Genomic DNA, 26,674 nt, shown 5'->3' with positions numbered 1-26,674 from the left:
TCCGCGATTGGCTCCCGTGTCAGGTTAAACAAAGCACCAATGAGGCCACAAGGCGAGAAGCCGTAAAGCACCACACACACTACGCTGTAAAGTTCAAATGCGGTGGACATACCCGCTGATCTTTTGTGGTCTCCTTTTTTGGAACTCTATTTCATCCACTGTCCATACTGCCCCTTTTACGTTTTCTACTCGCACAAAACACTTGTGTAGACTAAGGTTATGGCGCACTGCATTCTGCAGCATGGATAGGGAGAGAAAACATTCAGAGCTCCACGTGAGTGACAGGCAATAACAAAATGCAATGCAGGACATGCGTCAGTGTCGGTCTTATACCCTTGTCGTTATATGTAAGGGAAGCGGCCATCTTGCTTTCCTCCACTGAGGCACCTTCCACAGGTAACAGCAGAATTGTGCCCTTAGTATTAATGGCCGAATGATGCCCTCACTCACTATGGAGAATTATTACACTAAACATTTCTACTTTAGGGAAAATATTATTTTGCCACAACCCAATCTAGGCCAGACCACCCCAAACCCCCATGTCTGAATTTCAGAGCTGCTATCTATGTTATGTGGAGAAAAGAAATATGGCAGTTACCCCTTACAGGTAGATTTATAAACATACTCACAATAAGATATTCCCTTATAATGCCCTGCCTTGTTAAGGGCAAATATACCGACGATAAAATAGAAGTGGGTATATATTTCCCTTAATAAGAGAGGTTTCCTATTTGACACAGCGGGAATATGTATAAATAAAGGTCAACTTAGCATCACTTGATAAATAACACTGTATGAACCAATCACAAATATTTTACCATACAATAACAACACATTTTTTTTACCCAAGTACTGCTGATTAAAGAGATAGTTCACCTTCAGGCCTACGTACCACACAGGTTCTTCTCTCCCAGCAAAGAAACTGCCAATACCCGCCAACCACCCTCTGTCGATATCAGTTTTTTGCCCAAATATCATTTCCCCCCCCAAATCAGCCCCATGGGTGCAGTTATAGCTCACGTCAATACAGCAATGGGGCGCTTCAGCCTCAGACGTAGCCTTTAGCTATTAGTATGTTGTAGTAGATTTACAACTAGCCTCGATTACCACTGTCTACAGTAGTTTTAAGGTGAACTACCCCTTTAAAGAATAAGTAAACCTTATTTTAATTACCTACCTTTGTCCCAGCATTCTCTCCGACCTGGTTCCTCAGTTAGAAGTTGATCGTTTCCTTTGCTTCCTGTGCAGAGTGAAGCCCCGCCCCCACTTCCTGTTCAGGTCTCTCATCAACAAAAAAAAAAAAACCTGCTAATGCACAGACTGGCTCCTGCTGCCTCCAGGCATGCCCAGAAGGCTCTCCACTTCGACTACAGGTAGTCGAGGTAATGAGAGACCTGATCAGGAAGTGGGGGCGGGGCTTCACTCTGCACAAGGAAGCAAAGGAAACGATCAACTTCTAACTGAGGAGCCAGGCCACTCTCAATGCTGGGACAAAGGTAGGTAATTCTGGAGGCTGTTATTTTACTGATAGAAAAAAAGGTTTACTTATTCTTTAAGCTCTGCAAGAGCTTTCCTCTGTAATACACTTACTAATATATTGTATCTTAAATACATGGTTTATAGTAATTTATTAAACTCAATTTGATATGCCATCCACTATTACTCCCAAAACTGCCAAGCCGTACGGCTTGGCAGTTTTGGGAGCAATAGTGGATGGCATATCAAATTGGGAAGCTGGGAAACTGGGAAGTCAAAAGCCTATAGGCCACTGGCTGAACACCTCAAGTGTAGGGCATTGGTTAACTTTACTGGTATTAAATGAATTCCCATTGGACACTCCCTCTCCTTATTGTAGAGGCCATAATGGCAACGGAAATAGATAAAGCACATAATGCAAACTTTTCAATAGTTCCAGGATAGAGCCCATTGAGCCACTCAGTATGGTCTTATCCAATGCGGAGTTAGCCGGTGGGTCGCTAAAGGGCTGTGCCAGTAGGTGAGCTCCATTTGTTGTAAAACTATAATGTACCTGTTCAAGGAACGGCAATAGCCATAGAGCAGGGATGGACATGATCAGTGTTCCCTCAGCTACTTGGGGTAACCTACCTACGTCATTACACAGCAAGTGATTTATTTGCAGCAGTGTAAAAAGCAAATTCCTCCCACTGGGCTAATATCTCAGACATTACACCAGCTCCTTGGAATCAGACCTCAGTCCATGGCCAGTATAAATGGCTGACTATAATCAAGACGTAGATGTAGTAGCCATATCTCTAGATGGATGTACAGCTGTCATTCTCTCTCAAACACAACATAATACATTAAAACGATAGTCGTGACAGAAATACGAGAACAAACGCCCTACCTTCCATGTTGCTGCGTTGCGTCGAAAGTAGGCAAACTGTCGCGTGAACCAGTTGTAGATTTCGTTTAGTGTTAGTTGCTTTTCTGGAGACTCAAGGATTGCCTAAAATATCAACAGGAAGCAGATAATGATCCATTCTCATTGGCAAGGTTTTATAGCCAATCAGGTAGCAGTTTAAGGTTTAAAATGATACTGTGGAGGCCCTACTGGGCAAAGCTAAGGCACACCGAAACATAGCAATTAATCAAATATTTGTGATACCCAACTATCTTCCTTGATGTTGCACCCAGTGGCCTCACAGTAGGTGCCCAAACCTATGGCTTGGGGGCAAGTTTTGGAAGCCCAGAGACACAGTGTTACTCCAAGCAGAGCCTCCTGCAAGCCAGCAGTCCCCATGAGGCTACCAAATAGCCAATCACAGCCCTTATATGGCATCCCCAAGGGACTTCTTTCATGCTTGTGTGGCTCCCCAACACACAAGTAAAAAAGTTGGGGATCCCTATCTAAAGTAAAATGCAACTGCTAATTGTTTCTGGTTTCCATTTTGTTTCTGAACTGGGGGAAACTATTTCACTATTTCAGAAGTCTCTCTGCTGGGACTTATCTATTTACCCAGGAAGCTAATTCATTTGTGCTTAAAGGTGCCCATACACCTTCAGATCCGCTAGCTTGGCGATGTCACCAAGCGAGCGGATCTTCTCCCGATATCGGTAGAATCCAGGCTATAAGGACGGGTATAGGCAAAGTCGGTCCGGGGACCGCATCAACGAGCCAATGCGGTCCCCGATCCGACTAGATTTCAGGCCAGATCTGGGCGATTTCAGGCCAGATATCAGTCGGGCAGGCCCGTCGGTAGTGCCCATAAAACGGGACGATTAGCTGCCAAATCAGTCTAGGGACTGATATAGAATATCTATAGCAGCTAGAATTGGCCCGTGTATGGGGACCTTAAGTGTGAAAATCTGGGTAAATGATTGGAAACAACAAACAAATGCCATTGTTTATATTACTATCAGTGGAAGTTACAGGGAACAACAGCAAAACCATTCAGGGCTCCTCTATTCTTTGGAAATATTTTTACTAAAACTACTACTCAGTTGGAACCCTACTTGGTACTCCTGGGGCCTCAATGAGTCACAGACCATAATTACACCTCTGATTGTTCCAATTAACACAATAAGAACCCATAGGGTCTGTCCTTTCCCTGTGGCCCCTGTTTAGCAAGTAATGTCTCAATGTAGAACAGAGCTTACCCCCAAAGTGTTTGGTCTTTACTGGGTGTAAAAGTGTGCATTAAGGGCATATATTATATATATATATATATATATATATATATATATATATAGTCCAAAATAGATGCCGCACTCACAGGGCTTAGTGTAGAATAAAGAAATATTTATTTGATGGAACACACGTCAAATTAACGATGCGGCCGAAACGTTAGTGTGACGTGTGTTCCATCAAATAAATACTTCTTTATTCTACACTAAGCCCTGTGAGTGCGGCATCTATTTTGGACTTTACTACTTATTCTATACTGCACCCAGGCATATTTCGACATGGATAAACGTGAGTGCCTACTTGCATGCATTTTCCAGTTATATATATATATATATATATATATATTAATATTATATATATATATATATATATATATAGAATTGCAAAGAGGGTAGGCCACTCACTATGCCTGGGTGCAGTCCTCGACTTTTCTAATTGTAAGCTCTTTTGGGCAGGGCTCTCTTCACCTCTTGTATCGGTTACTGATTGCTTTATATGTTACTCCTTGTAGATTGTAAGCTCTTTTGGGCAGGGCTCTCTTCACCTCTTGTATCGGTTACTGATTGCTTTATATGTTACTCCTTGTAGATTGTAAGCTCTTTTGGGCAGGGCTCTCTTCACCTCTTGTATCGGTTATTGATTGCTTTATATGTTACTCTGTATGTCCAATGTATGAAACCCACTTATTGTACAGCGCTGCGGGATATGTTGGCGCTTTATAAATAAATGTTAATGTAATATATATCTCGGAGATATATATCTATCTATCTCGGAGATATATATCTATCTATCTCGGATATATATCTATCTATCTATCTCGGATATATATCTATCTATCTATCTCGGATATATCTATATATCTATATATATATCTATATATATATATATATATAAAACACATTTGTTAACTGGTCTGAAATGGACAAAGCCATTGAATTAGCCTTCTCTGTAAGCGTGTTCCTATTTAATGAATATGTCGCCTGCAGTAAGAACCCAATACACATCTCCAAGGGTTCCTGAGCCTTCCTCACAGAAGGGATTTAAACTACTCAAGTAAGACACAAAGTAGATTATTTTCGCCGGTGCCACAAATGAAAACACCTATAATCGTTCCCACCAACAAACACGTCAAGCTTCTTTTTTTATTAAACAAAATACACAGACTATTTGGGAGGGAAATAATAAAACAAGGCAATCTTCACACCATGATCCGAGATTAATGCTCCCATTTAACAGTTCAATGACAACATTCAAAACAGAATGATCTAATTGTTTTGAGTTTTTATTTCTGTTTCCTAGTCGAAATATTAATTTATCAGTCATTCATAAAGGAGAATCAAAGGGAAATGCAAAACATTTCGGCAGCCTGATTAAAGCTCAGTAATTATTTAAAGCTCAGATTAATTCCAGGGATCAGAGATTACTGTAGTTTGTGATAATTGACTTGCCATCTTTAAACAGCCTGATTTTCACTGTTGTGTGAAATGAATTTCGTAATAATCACATCGCATTGTAATACTTAATCAAAAGCAATTATGCTATATATTGCTGTTTTCAGGCTTCTTGTGGCAAAAGGTTCCGCGCTTGTATAAACACCAAACGCGTCGGAAATCATTTTGATAAATAGGCAAGCACAATATTTATACATAGGGAAATTGTCGGAATGATTCGCCATTTACCAGCGCAGAAGAATAAATAGTCAAACGGCGTAATGGGTTTATTTTAGTCTCCGTACACAATCGGGTTGGGGATAAAACCACGGCCGTAAAGAGTATAAATCAGCTATTGATTAAGTGATCGCAGCCGATATGATATGAATGTAGGCAGCCGGGGTTTCTAGTTTTACCCTATCTCTGTATATGATTTATCATTTGTGGGTAAATTGTTTGGGAAATATTAAAAAAACATTTTTTTATTCACATTGAACAGAAAGGAATGCTGCAATTAAACCTCTTATGGCTCAATGCTGCTTTTCTCCTATAAAATATATTGTACCATAGTTATTGTGCCTTCTACTACAGATGGCAACCTGGGCCTTTCCTCCTTTTAAATGGCTGCATAGCAGGGTATTAATATATACAGGTATGGGATCCCTTATCCGGAAACCCGTTATCCAGAAAGTTCTGAATTACGGAAAGGCCATCTCCCATTATAAGCATATAATTCTAATTCTAATTTTTAAATATGATTTCCTTTTTCTCTGTAATAATAAAACAGTACCTGTACTTGATCCCAACTAAGATATAATTACCCCTTATTGGGGGCAGAACAGCCCTATTGGGTTTATTTAATGGTTAAATGATTCCCTTTTCTCTGTAATAATAAAACAGTACCTGTACTTGATCCCAACTAAGATATAATTACCCCTTATTGGGGGCAGAACAGCCCTATTGGGTTTATTTAATGGTTAAATGATTCCCTTTTCTCTGTAATAATAAAACAGTACCTGTACTTGATCCCAACTAAGATATAATTACCCCTTATTGGGGCAGAACAGCCCTATTGGGTTTATTTAATGGTTAAATGATTCCCTTTTCTCTGTAATAATAAAACAGTACCTGTACTTGATCCCAACTAAGATATAATTACCCCTTATTGGGGCAGAACAGCCCTATTGGGTTTATTTAATGGTTAAATGATTCCCTTTTCTCTGTAATAATAAAACAGTACCTGTACTTGATCCCAACTAAGATATAATTACCCCTTATTGGGGGCAGAACAGCCCTATTGGGTTTATTTCATGGTTAAATGATTCCCTTTTCTCTGTAATAATAAAACAGTACCTGTACTTGATCCCAACTAAGATATAATTACCCCTTATTGGGGGCAGAACAGCCCTATTGGGTTTATTTCATGGTTAAATAATTCCCTTTTCTCTGTAATAATAAAACAGTACCTGTACTTGATCCCAACTAAGATATAATTACCCCTTATTGGGGCAGAACAGCCCTATTGTTTTAGCAGATTTGGAGATCCAAATTACAAATAGACCCCTAATCCGAAAACCCCAGGTCCCGAGCATTCTGGATAATAGGTCCCATACCTGTAGTACATTATAGTTTCATTACTTTTATAATTACTTATATAAACGGAGGGAGGACGTCCTAATCAGCCCATGCACAATGAACTGCCCCAATGTTTTACTCTGCCCAATCCCCAAAGCAACTATTACCCATTGTACGTGGATATCTCTTGGGTGATAATAATGTGATAATCATTATACCCATATACCCTTACAACATGCCCCCTAAGGGTGCGGAAGGGAAGATTCTCACCACCAGAAGTGACATTAGCCTTATAATAGCGCCAGAAGGAAAGGTTTGCTCACTTACCTGCCTAATTAAAGATGCGTACGTGAAGGGTGGTCTGACTTCAGCATTTTTGTAAAACTCTTGGTTCTGTGCAATGTCTGGCAACGACAGAAAGTCAACAGAGATCATCCAATCTGAATGCAAGGACAATATTGTCATATAGCAACTGAAACAGAGACAGTTTCTTCATCTCTCTCGAAGCATTCGGGGGGGGGAAAAGACCAACTCACCGGAAGAGATGGGCACGTTGTATTTGTCAGAGTACCGCCGCCGGATGGGCCCCACGTTGTGGATGCTGGTGGTAGTGATGACAGAAGGTCCTTGGGTGATGGGAGTGAGTGGCGCGGTTGGGGTGGTGGGAGTATGAGGTAAGCTTTGTGGGGACGCTTCTGACACTGTCTTTGAAAGGGTGGCACTCGATACTAGGTTCAGCTGGGGAGAAAACACCACATAAGAACAGGGCTTAGTCCATTGACACTAACTTGCCTATTCTACAGGGATATAATCAGCAAAAATACAGCCTGGAAACAAGTGTAACGCTTAGCAAAGTCAAGAAGTGTTGGGAAAAAATGAATTTATATAAACTTGGGTAGAGAACCAATATAGCTGTGCCTCTTTCCTCCCTCTCATTAAGCGGCAGTTAGACAATGCTTAATGGCCAAGATTCTAGCTATCTGTATAACAGAGCATTCTGTCACAGAAGTCATAGATCCCCCCATTGTAAGCCGCAGTCCTGCCCTGCTTTATGGCTGAGATTCTAGCTATCTGTATAACAGAGCATTCTGTCACAGTGGCACAGATCCTATCTGATCCCCCCATTGTAAGCAGCAGTCCTGCCCTGCTTTATGGCTGAGATTCTAGCTATCTGGCATTCTGTCACAGAAGTCACAGATCCTATCTGATCCCCCCATTGTAAGCAGCAGTCCTGCCCTGCTTTATGGCTGAGATTCTAGCTATCTGGCATTCTGTCACAGAAGTCACAGATCCTATCACCCATTTGTACATCACTATAGCATGCACGGCTCACAAATAAGTGAAATATATTTTTAAAAAGTGAAAATACCGGATGGTTAAGTGGCACCTAATAAAACTGGCCCTAGATTGTGCAATTGTGATGGGGACCTTGGACTATAAGCTCCACTAGGGGAAGGGACTAGAGTGAATTTTATGTATATATATCAGCCCTATATCAATAAAGGATAATAATAATAATGATAGTACCCCTTTAAGTATGCCAGTGAATCCTTCCTCCAGCTGTTGGCTACTATAGATCCATCCATTCTCCCTACTACATGTAGTGTACAACTGCTGGAAGAAAACGTGTGTTTGAACGTTCTGTGCGCTTAAACATTACCGCTCACACTCACACAGAGGGTATAGTGAACTTTCAGCCCTACTCACCAATAAATCATGGCGGCTGGCAAGTTTAAAGCCTGACCGGCTTTGGGGGATATTTAAACAACCTGCCACTTTGTAAACTCTACCCATACGAAGGATCTAACCAATTAAATAAACGTTCTTATTTGTTGATTAAATACGATGTCAACCCCCGTGTGTCGCCTCAACGCAACGTCCGCTCACTCTAACCCCCAACTCCAGCGGAATGCAAACCCACCATAGGCGCCTAGGAGCTCGCGCTCCGTTCTTACATTAAGCAGAACACCGTTATTAATTCAACAATGTTCATTTCATTTTTTTCCCCCCCCCGTCCCAGGCTACTTTTTTTTTTTTTTGGAAAAATATCCAGAATCTATAAATCAAACACTTTATACAGCGCCGTTAAACACTGCAATCATTCAGCCTTATTACCGTGTCACGGGTTTTTATTTCTTTTTACAATAAATTAGTTATACGTGGAGAAATTCTGCTACAAAAAAAAAAAGCGCATAACCGTATTATTTGCCATTAAATATAATTTGCCAGCCTGACTTTGGAACCGTGCAAGCCTGAGCCAAAATATTAGGTCATGTTACAGAAAGGTATATGGTATTAATCATATAAATTCCAGTATTTCATTAATTGATTTGGAAAAAAAAAAACGGGACCTTATCAGAACGTGATTGAAACATTAGTTCCACGGAGGACAAGAAACACGACCGCTCCAACGGGGAAATGAAGCTTCTCTTTTTCTACAGAAATATCCATAGTTGGGGGTTCACAACCTTGTTGGAATTCTAACACAGACTGGTTTGTATAAACGAAAGGGAGGGGGGGAAAAAAAAATACCCAGCAAACGTGTTATAAAGAGAGAAATCGGAATTGCGGTTCTTTTCATACACGGTGACCTCGCGGGTTTCCTCCGCTCACGTTACCGGCCCAGTCACTGTTGTGATTTCACGATAACCCAATAGTACAGATACAAGTCACGCTGTATTTTAATAGTCTATTAAATAATTGTCGGTGTTTTCTTTTCTCCTGTTAAATGGGACACAGATGTTCGGGTTTAGGTACGCAAAAAAAAAAAAAAGTACAGAAGTGCTAAAAGGTGGTTTTCTTTTACTTCTTACACATAAAGGGCAAGTACATTGACTCTTTTGACTCTAAAAAATATTTGCAAATAGCACGGACGCAACTGGGCATATTGGACAGGGTAGCATATACCATTGACTATCACTTCCTAAGGGTTGATAGAAGGGTGAGATACAATGAAGTAGCAATTAAAGCTAGAAGGGGAGGATTGGTTCTATTTAAAAAAGAAAAAAGTAAACTTAGATCAGTAGGGTGATTATAAGTCATGTATAGAAATCTGGTCAAAGTAAGGGGCCTATGATTAAGTGCGCATGCACAAAACGCGTCAGGTGTATTTTAAGAATATGAATAAAGACTAAAGTTTTACGATATTTCCTGGCTGTCCGGTGTGCTTTTGCAAGCCGTTTTTCGAAGGATTTGATTGGTTCCCTCAGGCTACGGGTTCAGGGCTCTAGAGCACCCGGACCACATACAGACGGGCGGTGAGTTATGCCTTACTGTGTGATTACTTATTGGAAGTTGGAGTTAGATGCACTCGGTGATGGGTCTGGGGTATATACACCCGGGTCAATACAACCGCTAGTAACTTTTGTGGCTAATCAACTTACTTAACTATTAACTAATTATTTAATTTTGTGCACATATATTCTAGCTCAACACGTATATTTATTTCTTATATTTCCCCTTCGTTTTCTTTTGATGTAAGTAAGGGGCCACAAAAACCCCATGAAGGGCCACGTTAACATAACTAGAAATACTGGAATATTAGTTCTGCTGCTTAATAACACTATGGTCTTACGGTCCGCGATCACTAGATTCTGCTGAGACTGGCCCTAGCGTGTATGGGGCTGGGGTAGGAAACTGACACTTGGGCAGGGACGTATGAGAATAACCAATCATCCTCTGTGCAAAAATGAATGTAGTGAGTTGATTCTATAAATATATAAAGTGTAATGTGGTAAAAACATATGTATAAAGAGATCTAGCCAGACAGGGGGCCATAACAATCCCATAGAGGACCACAGTTGGATCATAAGACCCTAGATGCTGACATCCCTGATTTACAACACTTAGGGGCTGATTTACTAATCCACGAATCCGAATGAGAAAAATTCGGATTGGAAAACGAACATTTTGCGACTTTTTCGTATTTTTGCAATTTTTTCGTCGCCGTTATGACTTTCCCGTAAATTGTCGCAAATTTTTCGTAACCGGTACGACTTGCGCGAATTGTCGCGACTTGTTCATAGCCATTACAAATTTCGTGAATTGTCGCGACTTTTTCATAGCCATTACGACTTCCGTGAATTATCGCAACTTTCGTATTGAGAGCTCGAAAAAGTCGCAAAGTACCGATCATTACGAAAAAAACGCATTCGGACGCTTTTCAGACGTTCGTGTATTAGTAAATGTGCCCCATAATATTGTATGTGAATTCTATTATTATTATATAAAAAGTGCAACACAATAATGAGGAATGTATAGGGAGATCTGGGTGAGAGCCGTAAAAATGTTTTTTTGTTTGTTTTATTTTTTCATTGTTGGGATATAAAGGTACAATATCTGGGCCATTTGGGGCCTTAAATATCCCATGGAGGACCACAGATGAACAACAAATAACATAGTGGGCTGTTATATGATTATATGAAAAGTGTAATGTGATTATAAAACATATATAGTGAGATCATGGCAGAATAGGGGCCATGAAAACCCAATGGAGGACCATGGTCGGATTGGAGGTCCCCAGGTATACATCCCCGATTTACAGTAAATAATTTATGGGTAGTGATTTATTAATGTTGTCACTGTAAGGGATACATATTAACTACAATAGTCCCCTGGCTATTTAGAACCAGCACTTTCTGCCGTGACGTAACTAGAAAATACTGGAACTGAACAGGATTCTGCTGCTCAATAGCACTTGGGTCTTGGAGACATCACTGGGTTCTAATGAGACTGGTCCTAGTGTGTATGTGTGACTGGGGAAGGGAAATTAGATTGTCAGCTCCACTGGGGCAGGGACTTATAAGAATAATGGAATCATTGCTGTAAAGTGAAATATGTACAGAAACTTCTAGAGTGGGTTCCAATCTAATGGTCCCATCGCTTTCTAGTTTATTTCTAGTTTATTAGGAAAAGTCAGTGAGAACCAGGCTTTTAGCTTGAAAATAAGATTAGAATAGCAGATTTGAAAGAGGAATGGAGAGAAAGGGATGACTTGACAAATGACACTGATTCACACCCACTGCTGGGCTGCCAGTAATAAGATACAGGGGAAGCAGCCAATCTTGGCTAATTACCAGTTGGAATTGTATTGTAAGGACTCTAATTAGGAGATGCTTACGGAGGTGATCCGATGATTAAACGCTGCATCTGAATGACCCCAACGTCAGCGAGCAGCGGCGCACGATGTCACCGGAATATTCTGTGCAAACCGTAATCTTATTTTAAGAAGGGAGGCAGCGATATTTGTAATAATAGCTATGAGGTAAACTAATTAAAAGACAGATCCTGCAGGAAGGCTGTGGCTTTGAGCAGCTGTGGCTGTTCCAAAACAAAGTGCCAAATCTCAACAGTGGAGCGGCAGTCAAGTGGAAAATGCCTGCCTGACCCCTGCCCTCGCTATTAATTTGCAGGAAAGCTAATGACACATATACATATTCCCACAAAATTGTTCTAATTGCTAATTTGCCAAAGGAGCCCGGTTTCCAAATTAAACATGACTGCAATCTGGGAGAGGAAAGAACAAAAAGCACAGGGCGTTGCACGAGTATTCGTAGGCTCAGCCGACAAGTTGACAAAACGCTGAACTTGCCAATTGCTAGAGATGGATCCTCATCGTCTGTAGCAGCGCTGGCCCCAGGATTGTCTGTACTGGTGGCTTCGAGCCAAAGCATGGCCGTGCCGTATTTAGCACTGCTGAGTTCTCATTAGGGCAGTATCTGCATTCAGTTTTATGTCCTCCCTGTGTTTGTGTTTCCTTCAGGTACTGCTTTCCCCCGTACTATAAAATGTTATTCTTGAACCAACAAATGTATTTGTAGCTGTAATACTGGTGTGTAGGCGCCATCTCAGTGCATTGTGCCTGAGTCTGAGCTTTCAGCCAGCGCTACACATTAGAACTGCTTTCAGCTAACCTATTGTTTCTCCTACTCCCATGTAACTGGAGGAGTCCCAAGCCGGACTTGGATTTCTTACTATTGAGTGCTATTCTGATACCTACTGGGAGCTGCTATCTTGCTCCCTTCCCATTGTTCTGCTGATCGGCTGCTGGGAGGGGGGGATATCACTCCAACTTGCAGCGCAGCAGTAAAGTGTGCCTGAGTCTGAGCTTTCAGAAGGAGCCAGTGCTACACATTAGAACTGCTTTCAGCTAACCTATTGTTTCTCCTACTCCCATGTAACTGGAGGAGTCCCAAGCCGGACTTGGATTTCTTACTATTGAGTGCTATTCTGATACCTACTGGGAGCTGCTATCTTGCTCCCTTCCCATTGTTCTGCTGATCGGCTGCTGGGGGGAGGGGGGATATCAGTCCAACTTGCAGCGCAGCAGTAAAGTGTGACTGAGTCTGAGCTTTCAGAAGGAGCCAGAGCTACACATTAGAACTGCTTTCAGATAACCTATTGTTTCTCCTACTCCCATGTAACTGGAGGAGTCCCAAGCCGGACTTGGATTTCTTACTATTGAGTGCTATTCTGATTCTGCTGATCAGCTGCTGGGGGTGAGGGGGAGGGATATCACTCCAACTTGCAGCGCAGCAGTAAAGTGTGCCTGAAGTTTATCAGAGCATAGGGCTGTGGCAACCAGGAAAATGAAGAATATGGCTAGCCACATGGGAAAAAGTATTCCATTTATGTTAAGGGCAATAAGGTTGTGGAATGCCCTGCCGGGTGATGGCACAAGAGTGTCCAATAGGGAAACCAGATTGACCAATGATATCATGCCTTTCTGTTGACTATTTAAGGGCACAGAAATGAGGATAACCCTACTCAGTAACAGACTATCCCTTTATATGTCCTTATTCAAAGCTCCGGCAGGTGTGTGAAAATAAAATATCTGACATTAAAGTTCATAGCAAATGACTTGCTCCATTCAGGAATGGCACCGCAGCCGGCGGCTCGATACCAAGGGCCACTATTTGCTTTTCTTTCCTATTGCAATAAACATCCCCTCTCCCAGAGACACGTTCTCTTCAAAAATGATGAATGAGTCATGAGTAATTTTCATAAACAGGCAGTGATGTAAACCCCTAATCAAAATGGATTTCCATTAAGTGTTCTCTTTAGGACATATAATTACATCTTTTTTTTTGTTTTTCCTAAATGTATTACACGGGAATAATGGCCAGATCTCAGGAGAACGCGCTCCTATCTGCGCCTGAAGAAGGACGGCTTTAACTCTTCCCCATCTTCCCAACTCTGCAAGAACAATATCGCTCTGCCACCAAACTGCCGCCGCGGCGTTCTGCTCTTTGCTCCGGGGCAACAATCTCTCTTACTGGCAGCGCCAGTCTGCTCCGGATAGAAATTCATGATTTAATTGCAATGAAATTCTGGGTCTTAATCACTCCCCATCAGAGCCTGAAAAGTAGAGCTAAAGACAACTGCGCTGTAATGTTATCCAGAAAGAGATTATTTCATATAGATAGTTTCAGGGGTAATTATATCTTAGTTGGGATCAAGTACAGGTACTGTTTTATTATTACAGAGAAAAGGGAAACATTTAACCATTAAATAAACCCAATAGGGCTGTTCTGCCCCCAATAAGGGGTAATTATACCTTAGTTGGGATCAAGTACAGGTACTGTTTTATTATTACAGAGAAAAGGGAATCATTTAACCATTAAATAAACCCAATAGGGCTGTTCTGCCCCAATAAGGGGTAATTATATCTTAGTTGGGATCAAGTACAGGTACTGTTTTATTATTACAGAGAAAAGGGAATCATTTAACCATTAAATAAACCCAATAGGGCTGTTCTGCCCCCAATAAGGGGTAATTATATCTTAGTTGGGATCAAGTACAGGTACTGTTTTATTATTACAGAGAAAAGGGAATCATTTAACCATTAAATAAACCCAATAGGGCTGTTCTGCCCCAATAAGGGGTAATTATATCTTAGTTGGGATCAAGTACAGGTACTGTTTTATTATTACAGAGAAAAGGGAATCATTTAACCATTAAATAAACCCAATAGGGCTGTTCTGCCCCCAATAAGGGGTAATTATATCTTAGTTGGGATCAAGTACAGGTACTGTTTTATTATTACAGAGAAAAGGGAATCATTTAACCATGAAATAAACCCAATAGGACTGTTCTTCCCCCAATAAGGGGTAATTATATCTTAGTTGGGATCAATTAGCATGAATTACATGTACATGTTTTACAACAGATTATAAGAACCTTTAAAGGGAAACTATACCCCCAGAATGAATACGTAACCAACAGACAGTTTATATTATGTTAAGTGGCCTATTAAAGAATCTCCCCAAACTGGAATATATATATCAGTAAATATTGCCCTTTTACATCCTTTCCCTTGATCCACCATTTAGTGATGGGCTGTGTGCTCCCTCAGAGATCAGCTGACAGGAAGTGATGCAGCTCTAACTGTAACAGGAAGTAGTGTGGGAGCAAAAGGCAGAACTCTGCCCATTCATTGGCTGATGGGGCCTAGCATGTATGTGTGCCTTGGCTTGTTTGTGTGCACTGTGAATCCTATGAGCCCAGGGGGCGGCCCTTAGTACTTAAAATGGCAGTTTCCTATTTAGGATTACCCAATAGCACATAATAATAATGGTTTATTTAGATGAAGCAGGGTTTTACATATGAGCTGTTTATACAATATATTTGTATAGAGACCTACATAGTTTGGGGGTATAGTTTCCCTTTAAACATCTCCATAAGTCTTGCCACGATGAAATACTAAAGGTGACAACTGTGTTTGTATGCCGAGGAAAATGGCTCCCCGGGATATACCTGCTACAATACAGTTATAAGATCCCTAATCAGGAATCCCATTATCCAGAAAGCTCCTAATTACAGGATACAGATACTGTACAACGTATAAGAAAGTAGAAATGGCCCTAGGGGAACACTACGACGCACTCGATGTATAATCAATGTTTAATTATATTTCGTCATTTCTTATGGTCCATATGTTGAAATCTTTATGTTATGATTAAAAAAAATAAAATAAAATCAATGTATGTGGGTAATTACCCATTGGCCGGTCCCAATTATTTATCTACATGAAACGATCGTAAAATTCGATACATAGGGGGCGACTGGATTCATTATTTTTATCGAGGCGTATTTATATCAAAGCGAATCGGTTTTGTTTTTTTTAATTGCTCCCGACGTATTGCTGTTTATCGCGTATTTTTCAGTTGCGGAGGGGGGTTTTTAAAAATATCCTTAATTGCTTTTTTGCTTAGGGTGAAAAGAAAATACACAGAACGGAATATTTAACCAAGCATTTGATTTGAAAATGTTATTTTAAATGTTTTAGGTCAAGTCGGAATCGGTGCGCTGTCTGAAAAAAAACATAATTACTGCTCAGCCATTAGAAAAATTATATTGCTTCTTCCTGGGCGACAGTTGTTTGACGTTTGGGCATTCTCCAAATGCAATTATGCTTCAATACAATATACACAAATGTTGGTGACAAGGTTTCTAATTATAATATACGCTGGGATTTGGCAGACACCATTGGTCACCTATGGAAAGGGACCCAGAAAATACTCCGGCTTAATAAACTGTGCCGCAAAAAAACATTTTAAAAAAAAAAAAAGAGAGATTATCCCTTTGAGGTTTATGAAAGGTAAAGTTAGACAAAAGCATTACTGTATTTGATAATTTGGTCGTAGGAAACAGCCGTCGTATTTTCTATGCTTCTCGAGTTTCGTAGGAAAAACCCAGTTACAAAAAGTGACCAGAAAATGGCGTCCGAACTATAACTACCATGATATAAAATTTGCCATCAGTCAACATGTCAGTCTATAGTAGGGTTACCAGCTCTGCCAGCTTTCTTAGGGGGGCAGGGGGCGAGGGTGACTTAACTGGGGTGGGGAAGAGGCAGGGCTGTAATGTCAGGGGGCAGGGAAGAGGCAGGGCCGTGATATCAGGGGGCGGGGAAGAGGCAGGGCCGTGAAGTCAGGGGGCAGGGAAGACGCAGGGCCGTGATGTCAGGGGGCGGGGAAGAGGCAGGGCCGTGATGTCAGGGGGGCGGGGAAGAGGCAGGGCCGTGATGTCAGGGGGCGGGGAAGAGGAAGGGCCGTGATGTCAGGGGGTGGGGAAGAGGCAGGGCCGTGATGTCAGGGGGCGGGGAAGAGGCAGGCCTGTGACGTCACAGACACTAATTTGGGAAACCCTAGTCTACAGAGTGAGGAGAAGCCATTTGGGCACTTTACCCAGGGTCAGACTGGGGGGTTCAGGGCCCACTGGGGCTACCGCCCCAAGGTGCCCCCGCAGCTGCGTCCTCTCCTAACCCCCCTGCAGGAGTGAAATGCATCAGGGGGGGACACCTGCGGCCAGGGGAGCGGCAACAGGCATTGGGTCTGGGCTGGGGACCAACTGGGTTTTCTCCCGGTGTCCCGGTGGCCCAGTCCGACCCTGACTTTACCCATGACAAATGCAATAAAAGGCACCATGACACTGTATAACTCTTTTAATCAGAACCAATTAAGTTAGAAACTCAGCACTGGGCATAGAGCACTTCATTGCCATCTTACAACAAAACAGGCAGTTAGGGAATGTTAAAGGAGAACTAAAGCCTACAAATAAGTATGGCTACAAGTGCTGTATTTTATATACTGAAATTACTGTAGTAGCCCAGAAGTTCAGCAGCCCTATAGGAGTAATAACCCAGGCCGTCAAAGTTGTCCACAGGATCTCACCATCTTGGATCTTGTTAGGCCCTGTTTTACGTGTCAGTGGCACTGCACGTGCTCAGTTTTCCCATGCAATGTGAATTTGAATGAATTGCTAATTAGCCTTGTATCATGACTTTTATATCTTATCTCGGTATTGGGAAGATCTCTCATTTAATCTGAATGGCGGGTAGCAAGGAAAGAAATTCTAATATATACAATATACTGTATATAAAGACACAGATCTTCATACCCAAAGGGCTGTGGGGCCTGGGGTTGCGACAGAACCCCCGAAACACAAGGTGCAGCATTTCCAGCCTACAACTTTGTTAAACTTTACTTTAGCTAACAAGCAAACTGCGAGGGAGTCCGTGGGTTGGAATAAAAAACATTATTGTAACGCTCCACTGAAACCTAAACATATCTGAAACGACTGATCTCTCCATCCCGTTACATCTCGGTACAGCCTGCCGTCGAGAACACCGCGGGAAACATTGTTTTAATTCGCTTTATTACCAGTAATTTGGCACCTTTCAATCGGCCAGGGAATGTGTCAGATTTATAAAAATGTAAAGAATCCCCCCCCACCCACCCACTGCGGGGACCATAGAATTTATTTTATAGAAAAATTTGATTCTGCCGTGTAATTATTTTTTTATTGCTTTGTCAAGTCCTCGGTAATTGAAACTTATCAGATGGCGCGTATAAAGCGCAGTGTAACAGACGCGGCCAGACAATAAATCCGCTTTCCCTACTACAAACAGTAACGGTTCCGGAGCTGATACTGTTACACACGGAGGCAGTCGCTTTCCATACACAAATGTCGTTTTTTTGTGCCGACGAGTAATACAATTCATTTACATACCAGATCCCAAACAATCTGCGTGGGACAATAGGAACGCGGCGAGGCTGCCCATTGTCGCTTTACATCTCGGCTTCTTTAAGTACATTTTTTAACAATGTTACAGCTATCAAAGCTTTAGCGCGGACTCTAAATAAACGGTTCCAGGAGTGCTCGGCGGAAATAGAAGACTTTTTGTGCCCAAAAGTGAGCCCTGCTGTGTGTGAATTCAAAACCTTTTTAATTCTCCCCTCGACAAAATATGCACATTTTTTATAATAAAGAAGCGGCTTGTTCGGCGTGTGGGGGGAAAAAGGCATTAAATTCAATGGTAGAAGTGATACAGAAGTTCAAAGTAATGGTAAAAAAACCGACATTATAAAAAAAAAAAAGGAATGGAATAACTTAACCTACTGAGAAAATGTTGCAGGCTCTTAGGGTGAAGACACACAGAGCTACTTAGTAGCAGCTACTAAATCCCCTGCCATAGACAATACTGAGAATAGCCTCTGCTAAACACACGTAGAGACATTTATCAGTAAATGATCAGCATTGTCTATTTTAGTAGCTGTCACAAGTAGCTGCTACTAGTAGCTCTGTGTGTCTTCATCAGAAATCAGATACACATGGAAATGTCTGAAGGCCTCTACTATAGAGCAGCACATTTATTGTAATGGGCCCATCATGAGTTTGGGGGCTGGATAGGAAGACAATAACATTATATAAAGAAGCCAAGTAGAATCATAAGGGAACATGGAGCCACAATAAATTTTATTCTAGTTGTCGATGGATACGAAGAGTTGTAAGGTCTCCTCTTAGGTGGAGAATCCCTGGCTCTAATGAGACCTCTAATTGGCAAGTGGTGATCTAGAATATGATCAGGGAAGATTGTTTGCTGCTACAGGAGAAGGTAAGGAATCCTATCAATAGATATCTGTCTGCTAAATGTAAGTGTCAGTTGAGAACACATAGACAAGAGAGTAGAGAGCTATGGATGGCAGATAGTACACAGTTTACTGTATGGGATTCAATATCCTATTTAGACAAAACCATTGCTGAACATCATGGAAACTACCAGACAACATTAGTGAGTGGGATGTTGTTATATAATGATCTCTTTAATCCGTACGGCTACTTTATACAAGGTATCCGAGCCTCAGTACATCACAAAACCCCAGCATCATTCAAGCCGCTAGGAAGTGACCCCCATGTATAGACACCGGCCCCCCATGCACAGCGCAAGTACATTAACAACACAAACACTTACAGGTTGGGGACTTGCTTTGGGTTCTGTCGACTTCACATGTAAATGTGTCATCATGGCTTGGAGACGTTCCTTGTCTTTTGATAGCTATGGGAAAGAAAAGAAATACATGGTAAATTCTCTCTCTCTCTCTGCAGGCTGAGTTATACAGGGAACTCTGAGTATCACTCATGTATTATAAGGGATAATGTACCCCCTACTGTAAATGATAAGGATATTAGCAGTCACTGAGGGGTTCTGTGCCCATATAAAGGCACAAGGCTGCAGGCTGAGTTATACAGGGAACTCTGAGTATCACTCATGTATTATAAGGGATAATGTACCCCCTACTGTAAATGATAAGGATATTAGCAGTCACTGAGGGGTTCTGTGCCCATATAAAGGCACAAGGCTGCAGGCTGAGTTATACAGGGAACTCTGAGTATCACTCATGTATTATAAGGGATAATGTACCCCCTACTGTAAATGATAAGGATATTAGCAGTCACTGAGGGGTTCTGTGACCATATAAAGGCACAAGGCTGCAGGCTGAGTTATACAGGGAACTCTGAGTATCACTCATGTATTATAAGGGATAATGTACCCCCTACTGTAAATGATAAGGATATTAGCAGTCACTGAGGGGTTCTGTGACCATACATATGACCTTACTAAACATAAATTATTACTGGTGGCCCCATTAACCCCTATTTTTGAAGACATAGTTTTTAGGTTTAGGGTTGTTGTATATAATTGAATCTGCCTATTATAAAAAATAAAGGGGAGAGAAATAATTTTAAAATAAAAAAGAGGGTGTCTGGACAATTATTTCTATACAAAAAAAGTGACGGCATGGTTTCTATGTTGGAATTTTGATCAAAAAGAATCTCTCAGATGATTTGAAATAGTTGAATTTTATGCCCAACATTAGGAACTTCTGCCCAAGTCTCCCGCTTGCCAAACGACACCGGCCAAGCCAAGAAGCAATTTTTGGATCCATATGGCTACTCGCTACCGCCGCTAAATTACCCTGAAAGGCTGATAATTATCCTTGTTCTGGGACGGAACAGAATGCATCAAATCACCTTAAGCTTCAATTTAAATCATATTAGTATTTGTTCTTATCAAGATATGGAAATATAATCATTTTAGAATCTATTTTATTGGTGTTCTTCTCTATACGGCAGGGAATTAACCGCTAACTGATGGAACAAACGTGCCTTTGCTTCTCTTCCCTTTCCCCATATTAGAATTATATGTTCTACGTTACAGAGCACTGGGGTTGCAAGGGTGTTACACAGAGTTGTGCACGAAAACATGCAAAAATATAAACTTATTTGATAATATAAATTGTTCAAGAACAATGTCGTTGGGGACGACAAACAAGGAGAGCTATGCGCCCAAGGCTGACTAATCAGCTGATAAATAGTTGCCCAATGGTGGAAAAAGGGGAGAGAGTGATATTATTGGACCAGCCTGCGTAAAGGCCATACTTGTACTTCCTAGAGAAGAATGACTCTGGAGCACATTGTTTTATTACATAAATATATATATTTAAGGCCAATGGACATGATTCCCAACTGGCATGGAGGTCACTGATAGCCAGAACCACAATATGCCCTTTTGCTCCGTCTCACTGCTGTCCAACTAGAGGCCTCAAGAAGGATGTGGCCCTTTAATGGTCCCCAGACTGCTCAAGAGCTCCATTAACCTACGTCAGTGGTTCTCCACCTTCCTAATGCCGCAACCCTAATACAGTTCCTCATGTTGTGGTGAGCCCCAACCATAGAGGAGCATTGTCTCGGTTTCTAAGACCATCGGAAATATGTTTTCCTATGGTCTTAGGCGACCTCTATGAAAGGGTCCCGACCCCCCAAAGGGATCCCGACCCACAGGTTGAAAACCCTGACCTACATGGATGATGTAATAATAATCCCTTCTTTTCAGGGAAAAAGAACTGAAAATGAGCAAACTAATTTTATGATTATCTCATTAAAGATGACAATAGAAAGTAAATCGATGGCCGTGTAGGAACTTTGGTTACCGATCAAAAATACGGAGATCCAGTTGTCTGCAACTAAATTGCAATAACAACAATTTCTACTTCACTTCCTGCGGAAATTAGCTGAAAAGAAACCTCATTAATAGGATTATTCTTTTCCATAATGGAGATATGGCTTTCTATAAAGACAGATGACTGAGGCCAAGCTGGCAAGATCGGATTAATACGCCAGGCCACACTGTTCCCAATGAAAATACAGAGTGTGCAGTAGCCACTCATTATGGCTCTTCCCATCGTGACAAGTGTCACAGATCTCTTCGAGGTGTCAAAGGTATTAATTCATTGCCCTAGGTATAACTATCTTAGTATTCAGCTTGTCGTGTATGTCAGGAATGTGGAAGAGCCACTAACAGAGCCTTGTGCTTAAATAGAACAAGGAAAGGAAAGGTAATGCAGAACAATAGAAATGACTTTATGAACAAAACATATTTTGTATTTATCAATATGGGTGGGAACTGCCATTTTCCCTTCAGCTATCGCAGTATGTGGGTATAGAAGCTGACGGAACATTCCCTTTGTGTGTATTTCTATTATTTGTATTCGTATAGGGATAATCTCTTTATACAACTCATCCCTGCATGTATCTGTTTGGGAGCCATATTGCTAGCCCCAGTATATGCCTAATGATCATATGTCTGAATGCAAATGTACATACAATGGGCTCTTTAATGTTATACAGCAACACGAGGCGCAGCGGATCAAAGAGCTGCCCACATTAAAGGGTAAATTGGCTTTGTTGTTATCAAGCATACGGTGCTTATTAGACAGTGATGATATGTCATTTTCGGTGCATTGCTTACACTGTGCAGTCTTACATCCATGAATGGATTCTAATTGGCACAGAAGCTGCCCTATTGGCCTGTATGGCTCTCTATAGGGCAGAAAAAGAAGGTGGTGGTTAAGTAGGACTAAAGGTCCCCATACACGGGCCGATTCTAGCTGCCGATATTGGTCCCTTAGACAGATTCGGCAGCTATTCGGCCTGTGTAGGGGCACTAGCGACGGGCCTGCCCGACCGACATCTGGCCTGAAATCGGGCATATATTGATCGGGCAGGTATGAAAATTAGTCGGATCGGGGACCGCATCGGCTCATTGATGCGGCCCCCGAACCAATGGACGCCTATATCCATCGTTCTAATTCGATCGTTTTGGCCCCAAGGCCAAACAACCGAATTAGCCCGACATCGCCCACCCGTAGATGGGGATATCAGAATAGGATCCGCTCGCTTGGTGAGGATCTTAGCATGTATGGCCACCTTAAGCCGGCACAGGGCTCCAGCAGTCCTGTAACGTAAAGGGGAACTCTACCCAAACACAACTTGAGCTTTTGGAAAAGTAAACATAATTTCAAGCAACTTTACAATACACATCAATTAAAAAATATGCAGCCTTTCCATGACTTGTAATGTAATAATCTGGTTTGGAACAGTTCCCTAAGCCCCCCCCCCCCCTGTTCCCCTGCTGGTCTGACTACTTTGAGACTCAATTAAAAAATAATAGTAGTCCTCAGCCTGCCTTCGGCCTGCATCCTCCCAATCCCACAATTCCCTGCTGCACACGTGATGTCAATAAGGAAAGGAACATTCCAGTGCAATGCATTGTGGGTTATGTAGTTCCTGCATGCTGTTTGTAGGCTGTGGAGACGTTGTTACAATTTGTAACATCAATGTTTTAGTCCCTCCTCCCCTGCCAGGATGTCAAATGATGCAGAAAGAGAAGAGCTGTTTTGCAGCAGGATTTCAGCATATAAAAATGGTATTTATTTATACTTTTTAAAGGAACAGATTACAGGGATAGAGATATTAGGGGTTTCTGTGTTGGGCTCTTTTGGATTGGAAATAGGAGTCCCCTTTTAATTGGTGCTTTAGCTTCGGCTACGTGACTTCTTTAAATGCTAAGCACAGATATTTTCCTAGTTACTCCCCCATTAGCAACTAAATGCACCCTGGCAATGGTAACTAAAGCAATAGTTGCTACGGAGAAGTGACACCAAGGTAGCCTGATGTCAGAGCAGGCACAAAAGCCTTCAGAGATACCGGCCAGAGGAGCGATAAGAGATTCTGTATAATAATAGAGTAACTGTGTGGCACAGCAATGGGCTGTGGGTCTGGTTCATAGAGTAGGAGCTGCCTGACAAGCCAGGAATGAAGAGCAGGAGGGGGTGAAGAGCAGGAAAACTCAAGCAAACGCTCAAGTGAGACCTTATTTTAGCTCTCGACTATCAACCTTCTATCTAAATAAAAGTGGGTAATTGCCTGGCCGGTGGTTGTTTTCCATTAATGCAGCCACCTAAGCCACTTCCTGCTGTAATTGTTTCTGCGAGAGTTGATAATTTACACGTCACCCCGCGACGCGAGGAAATAAATTAGGCCATACTGGGTTAATGAAGGGGATACGGGGGAGAAGGAGTGACAATAAAAGCCACAGCCAAATGACACAAGACAAATTGTTAGGGGGGGAATTAAAATGTTATGTAATTAAAAAGATATACGGTTTTTTTCCTTCCGCGGGATGGCAACAACAGAAAGTTTCAGTCTGGTTTTGCAGATATTTCTCTCCGACTATTTGAAGCTGTAAATGACTTTAAGCTCTGTAAAATTCCAAATGTAATTATCTTCTCTGTTTAGCCCTGGGCCCTCTATATATCTTCACGCTGGCGCCGTGCATACAAAGTAGGCATCTCCATGGCACGCGCGGATGCAAAAGCGCAATAATCGGGGATTGCGAGGAGCCATGAAATTATGGGGTTAATTTCTCACCTTATGCCAAGGCACATTTGCAGCGAGCCACTCGGCAACATGAAATTGGAATGAAACGTTGTCGATAAAAAAACTTAAACAGGTCCACGTTTAACCCACTGGGTGCTCAGCCATGATGAATATCTAATTGGTCTTGAACTGGACTTGGAAGGAGCAGTGAGGCCTCGAGGAAGAACAAAGCCCCATAAATTGGAGAGTGTGTGTGAATGGGTATATCATGGGCAGGCATAGGCGGAAGCTTCCATAGCAACAGAAAACAGAAGCTATGTGAGGCTGTCTCTGATGTTCTATAGCTGGCCAGGAGAGACTGTCTCTGACGTTCTATAGCTGGTCAGGGGAGACTGTCTCTGATGCTCTATAGCTGGCCAGGAGAGACTGTCTCTGACGTTCTATAGCTGGTCAGGGGAGACTGTCTCTGATGCTCTATAGCTGGCCAGGAGAGACTGTCTCTGATGCTCTATAGCTGGCCAGGAGAGACTGTCTTTGACGTTCTATAGCTGGTCAGGGGAGACTGTCTCTGATGCTCTATAGCTGGCCAGGGGAGACTGTCTCTGATGCTCTATAGCTGGCCAGATATTGATTTAACATGGAACCACTGACCTAAGTTAGGTGGGATAGTTAAATAAAATAGCCAAAAAGGAAGTACCAACATCTGGATGGGGATTCAGGGACAAATGGGACACACTAGGGCATGAACATGATCTGAATTGTCCAGCTCTTTAAGATTAGTTTGCTAGGAAGTATGATGGAACGGCCCGTGGCCCCCCATTTTGTGCAATATATAATATATGCCCCTGATATACCTACGCACTCTGGTTCCCACTGCAAGTGCTTTCCTACAGTCCTTATTAGTCTAAAGCCACAATCCCCACACCCCCACCCTATATACTGAAGGATAATGAAACCCACACTTGGTATAATGAGACACACACGTAACTAAGAGACGGTTTGTACCAACACCAGCGAATGGGAGGCTAGGAGGCACCCGAGAGCGTTACCTGTAACTCTAATTGCTGCACCACTTGCATCTGAACCCGACATTGGGCCGTACTCCTGTCATCCAGTGCATGCTCGTTGTTGAGATGTCTGCAATGATATAAAGAAAGCTAATGAGAACATATTGAGGAGACCTGCAATTTCCACAACGACTCTGCCCACAGTAAACGGAGCTGCCGGCCTCCCCGGGAAAGGTTAGGCCTGAACACAGACAAAGGAGAGCAGAGCAAAACATGAGCGGCAATTACATAGGCCTGTCTCATCATACATTGTGCTGCTACCGGGGCTTGCTAAGGCTCTTTCCTACTCCCCTAAACAGACTGAGTCCAACAATTTCATTTCTTAATCGAGTCAATGATACACAACATGCAGAGGCTGGAGCTAAATACACCGGCCGCTCGTAGAGCAAGTAAATTCATACAGCAAATTCTAGGACTAATTAGGGGAGACCCATAACCCCAATACTAAGGATCTATTGCCATAAACTGATTAAAACGGACTTCACTGTTATTGTGCTTCATTAGCCACCCTATAGTATTGTACGGCTTTATTCATCCTATGTCAAAGGGGATGTTGCCCTATAAATGAATTAAACTGTTCCAATAATATAGTACTTTCTCCCAAATAAGCAGCTTGGCAATTTGGATTAACAGTAAAAAAAAATTAAAAAAAAAATTACTCCTTATTATATTTGGGGTAGCACTATGTTCAATTAAGTGTGTGCCCCCTCCCTTCTTCAATCATTGGCCACCAACATGATAAATACAATACAAATACCTAAGGAACGGGATGGGCAGCCCTGGGTGCTCAGAATGTGAAAACAAAAACCCTCACAAATCATCCAAAACTTAATTACACAATATAATATATAACAAGTTTAACGTTGTTTGTAAACCACTGAAGCTGAGAACATCATTGACTTATTAGGATAGAAACTCAACTTCTATGCCCCACCCCTATATAAAAGCAGGAGGAGTTGTGCATTTTCCCACATAAATTGAATTTTCATTGTGATTTATATGGTCTCATAGTTTCATGGTACGTAAGCATTAAAGTTCAGCAACTTTCCACATCTCAAAAAAGTTCTTCTGCTGGAACGTCTACCCAATCCCACAGAAGACCGTTGAACATAACACAGGACAACACTGGTTTTCTACCTAACCCCAACATGGTAATGGAATAGATTGCTTGAGAGATTACTGGTTAATGCCACTGACATACATGTTATTTCATTACATAGAGCAGGGATCCCCAACCTTTATTACTAGTGAGCCACAGTCACATGTAAAAAGACTTGGAGAGCAACACAAGCACCATAAAAGTTCATGGAGGGGCCAAATAAGGGCTGTGATTGGCTATTAGGGGCCTCTATGCACACTATCAGCTTACAGGGGCTTTATTTGGTAGGAAATCTTGTTTTTATTCAACCAAAACTTGCCCCCAAGTCAGGAATTCAAAAATAACTCCCTGGTTT

General features: G+C 41.9%; 1 protein-coding gene across 19 annotated transcripts in view; it reads right to left on the bottom strand.

Annotated features, from left to right (window-relative positions):
- Positions 1-26,674, bottom strand: part of foxp1 (forkhead box P1) — a 544,572-nt gene that overhangs the window by 20,730 nt on the left and 497,168 nt on the right. For 12 of the 19 annotated variants that reach the window (XM_031901192.1, XM_031901198.1, XM_031901195.1 and 9 more), the window contains 6 exons: positions 25,203-25,290; positions 19,406-19,489; positions 8,179-8,265; positions 7,188-7,389; positions 6,979-7,091; positions 2,366-2,467 (listed from right to left, as the gene is read on the bottom strand). In XM_031901192.1, the coding sequence (XP_031757052.1) occupies positions 2,366-2,467; positions 6,979-7,091; positions 7,188-7,389; positions 8,179-8,265; positions 19,406-19,489; positions 25,203-25,290 (676 nt within the window). Of the gene's footprint in view, positions 1-112; positions 235-2,365; positions 2,468-6,978; positions 7,092-7,187; positions 7,390-8,178; positions 8,266-19,405; positions 19,490-25,202; positions 25,291-26,674 lie in introns of all 19 variants that reach the window. The other 7 variants (XM_031901201.1, XM_031901211.1, XM_031901203.1 and 4 more) reach the window with 6 other exon arrangements.

This window comes from Xenopus tropicalis, chromosome 4 (assembly GCF_000004195.4).
Source record: "Xenopus tropicalis strain Nigerian chromosome 4, UCB_Xtro_10.0, whole genome shotgun sequence".
Classification (NCBI taxonomy): domain Eukaryota; kingdom Metazoa; phylum Chordata; class Amphibia; order Anura; family Pipidae; genus Xenopus; species Xenopus tropicalis.
Note: the sequence above shows the minus strand (reverse complement) of the source record. Positions and strands in the feature narration are given on the sequence as shown.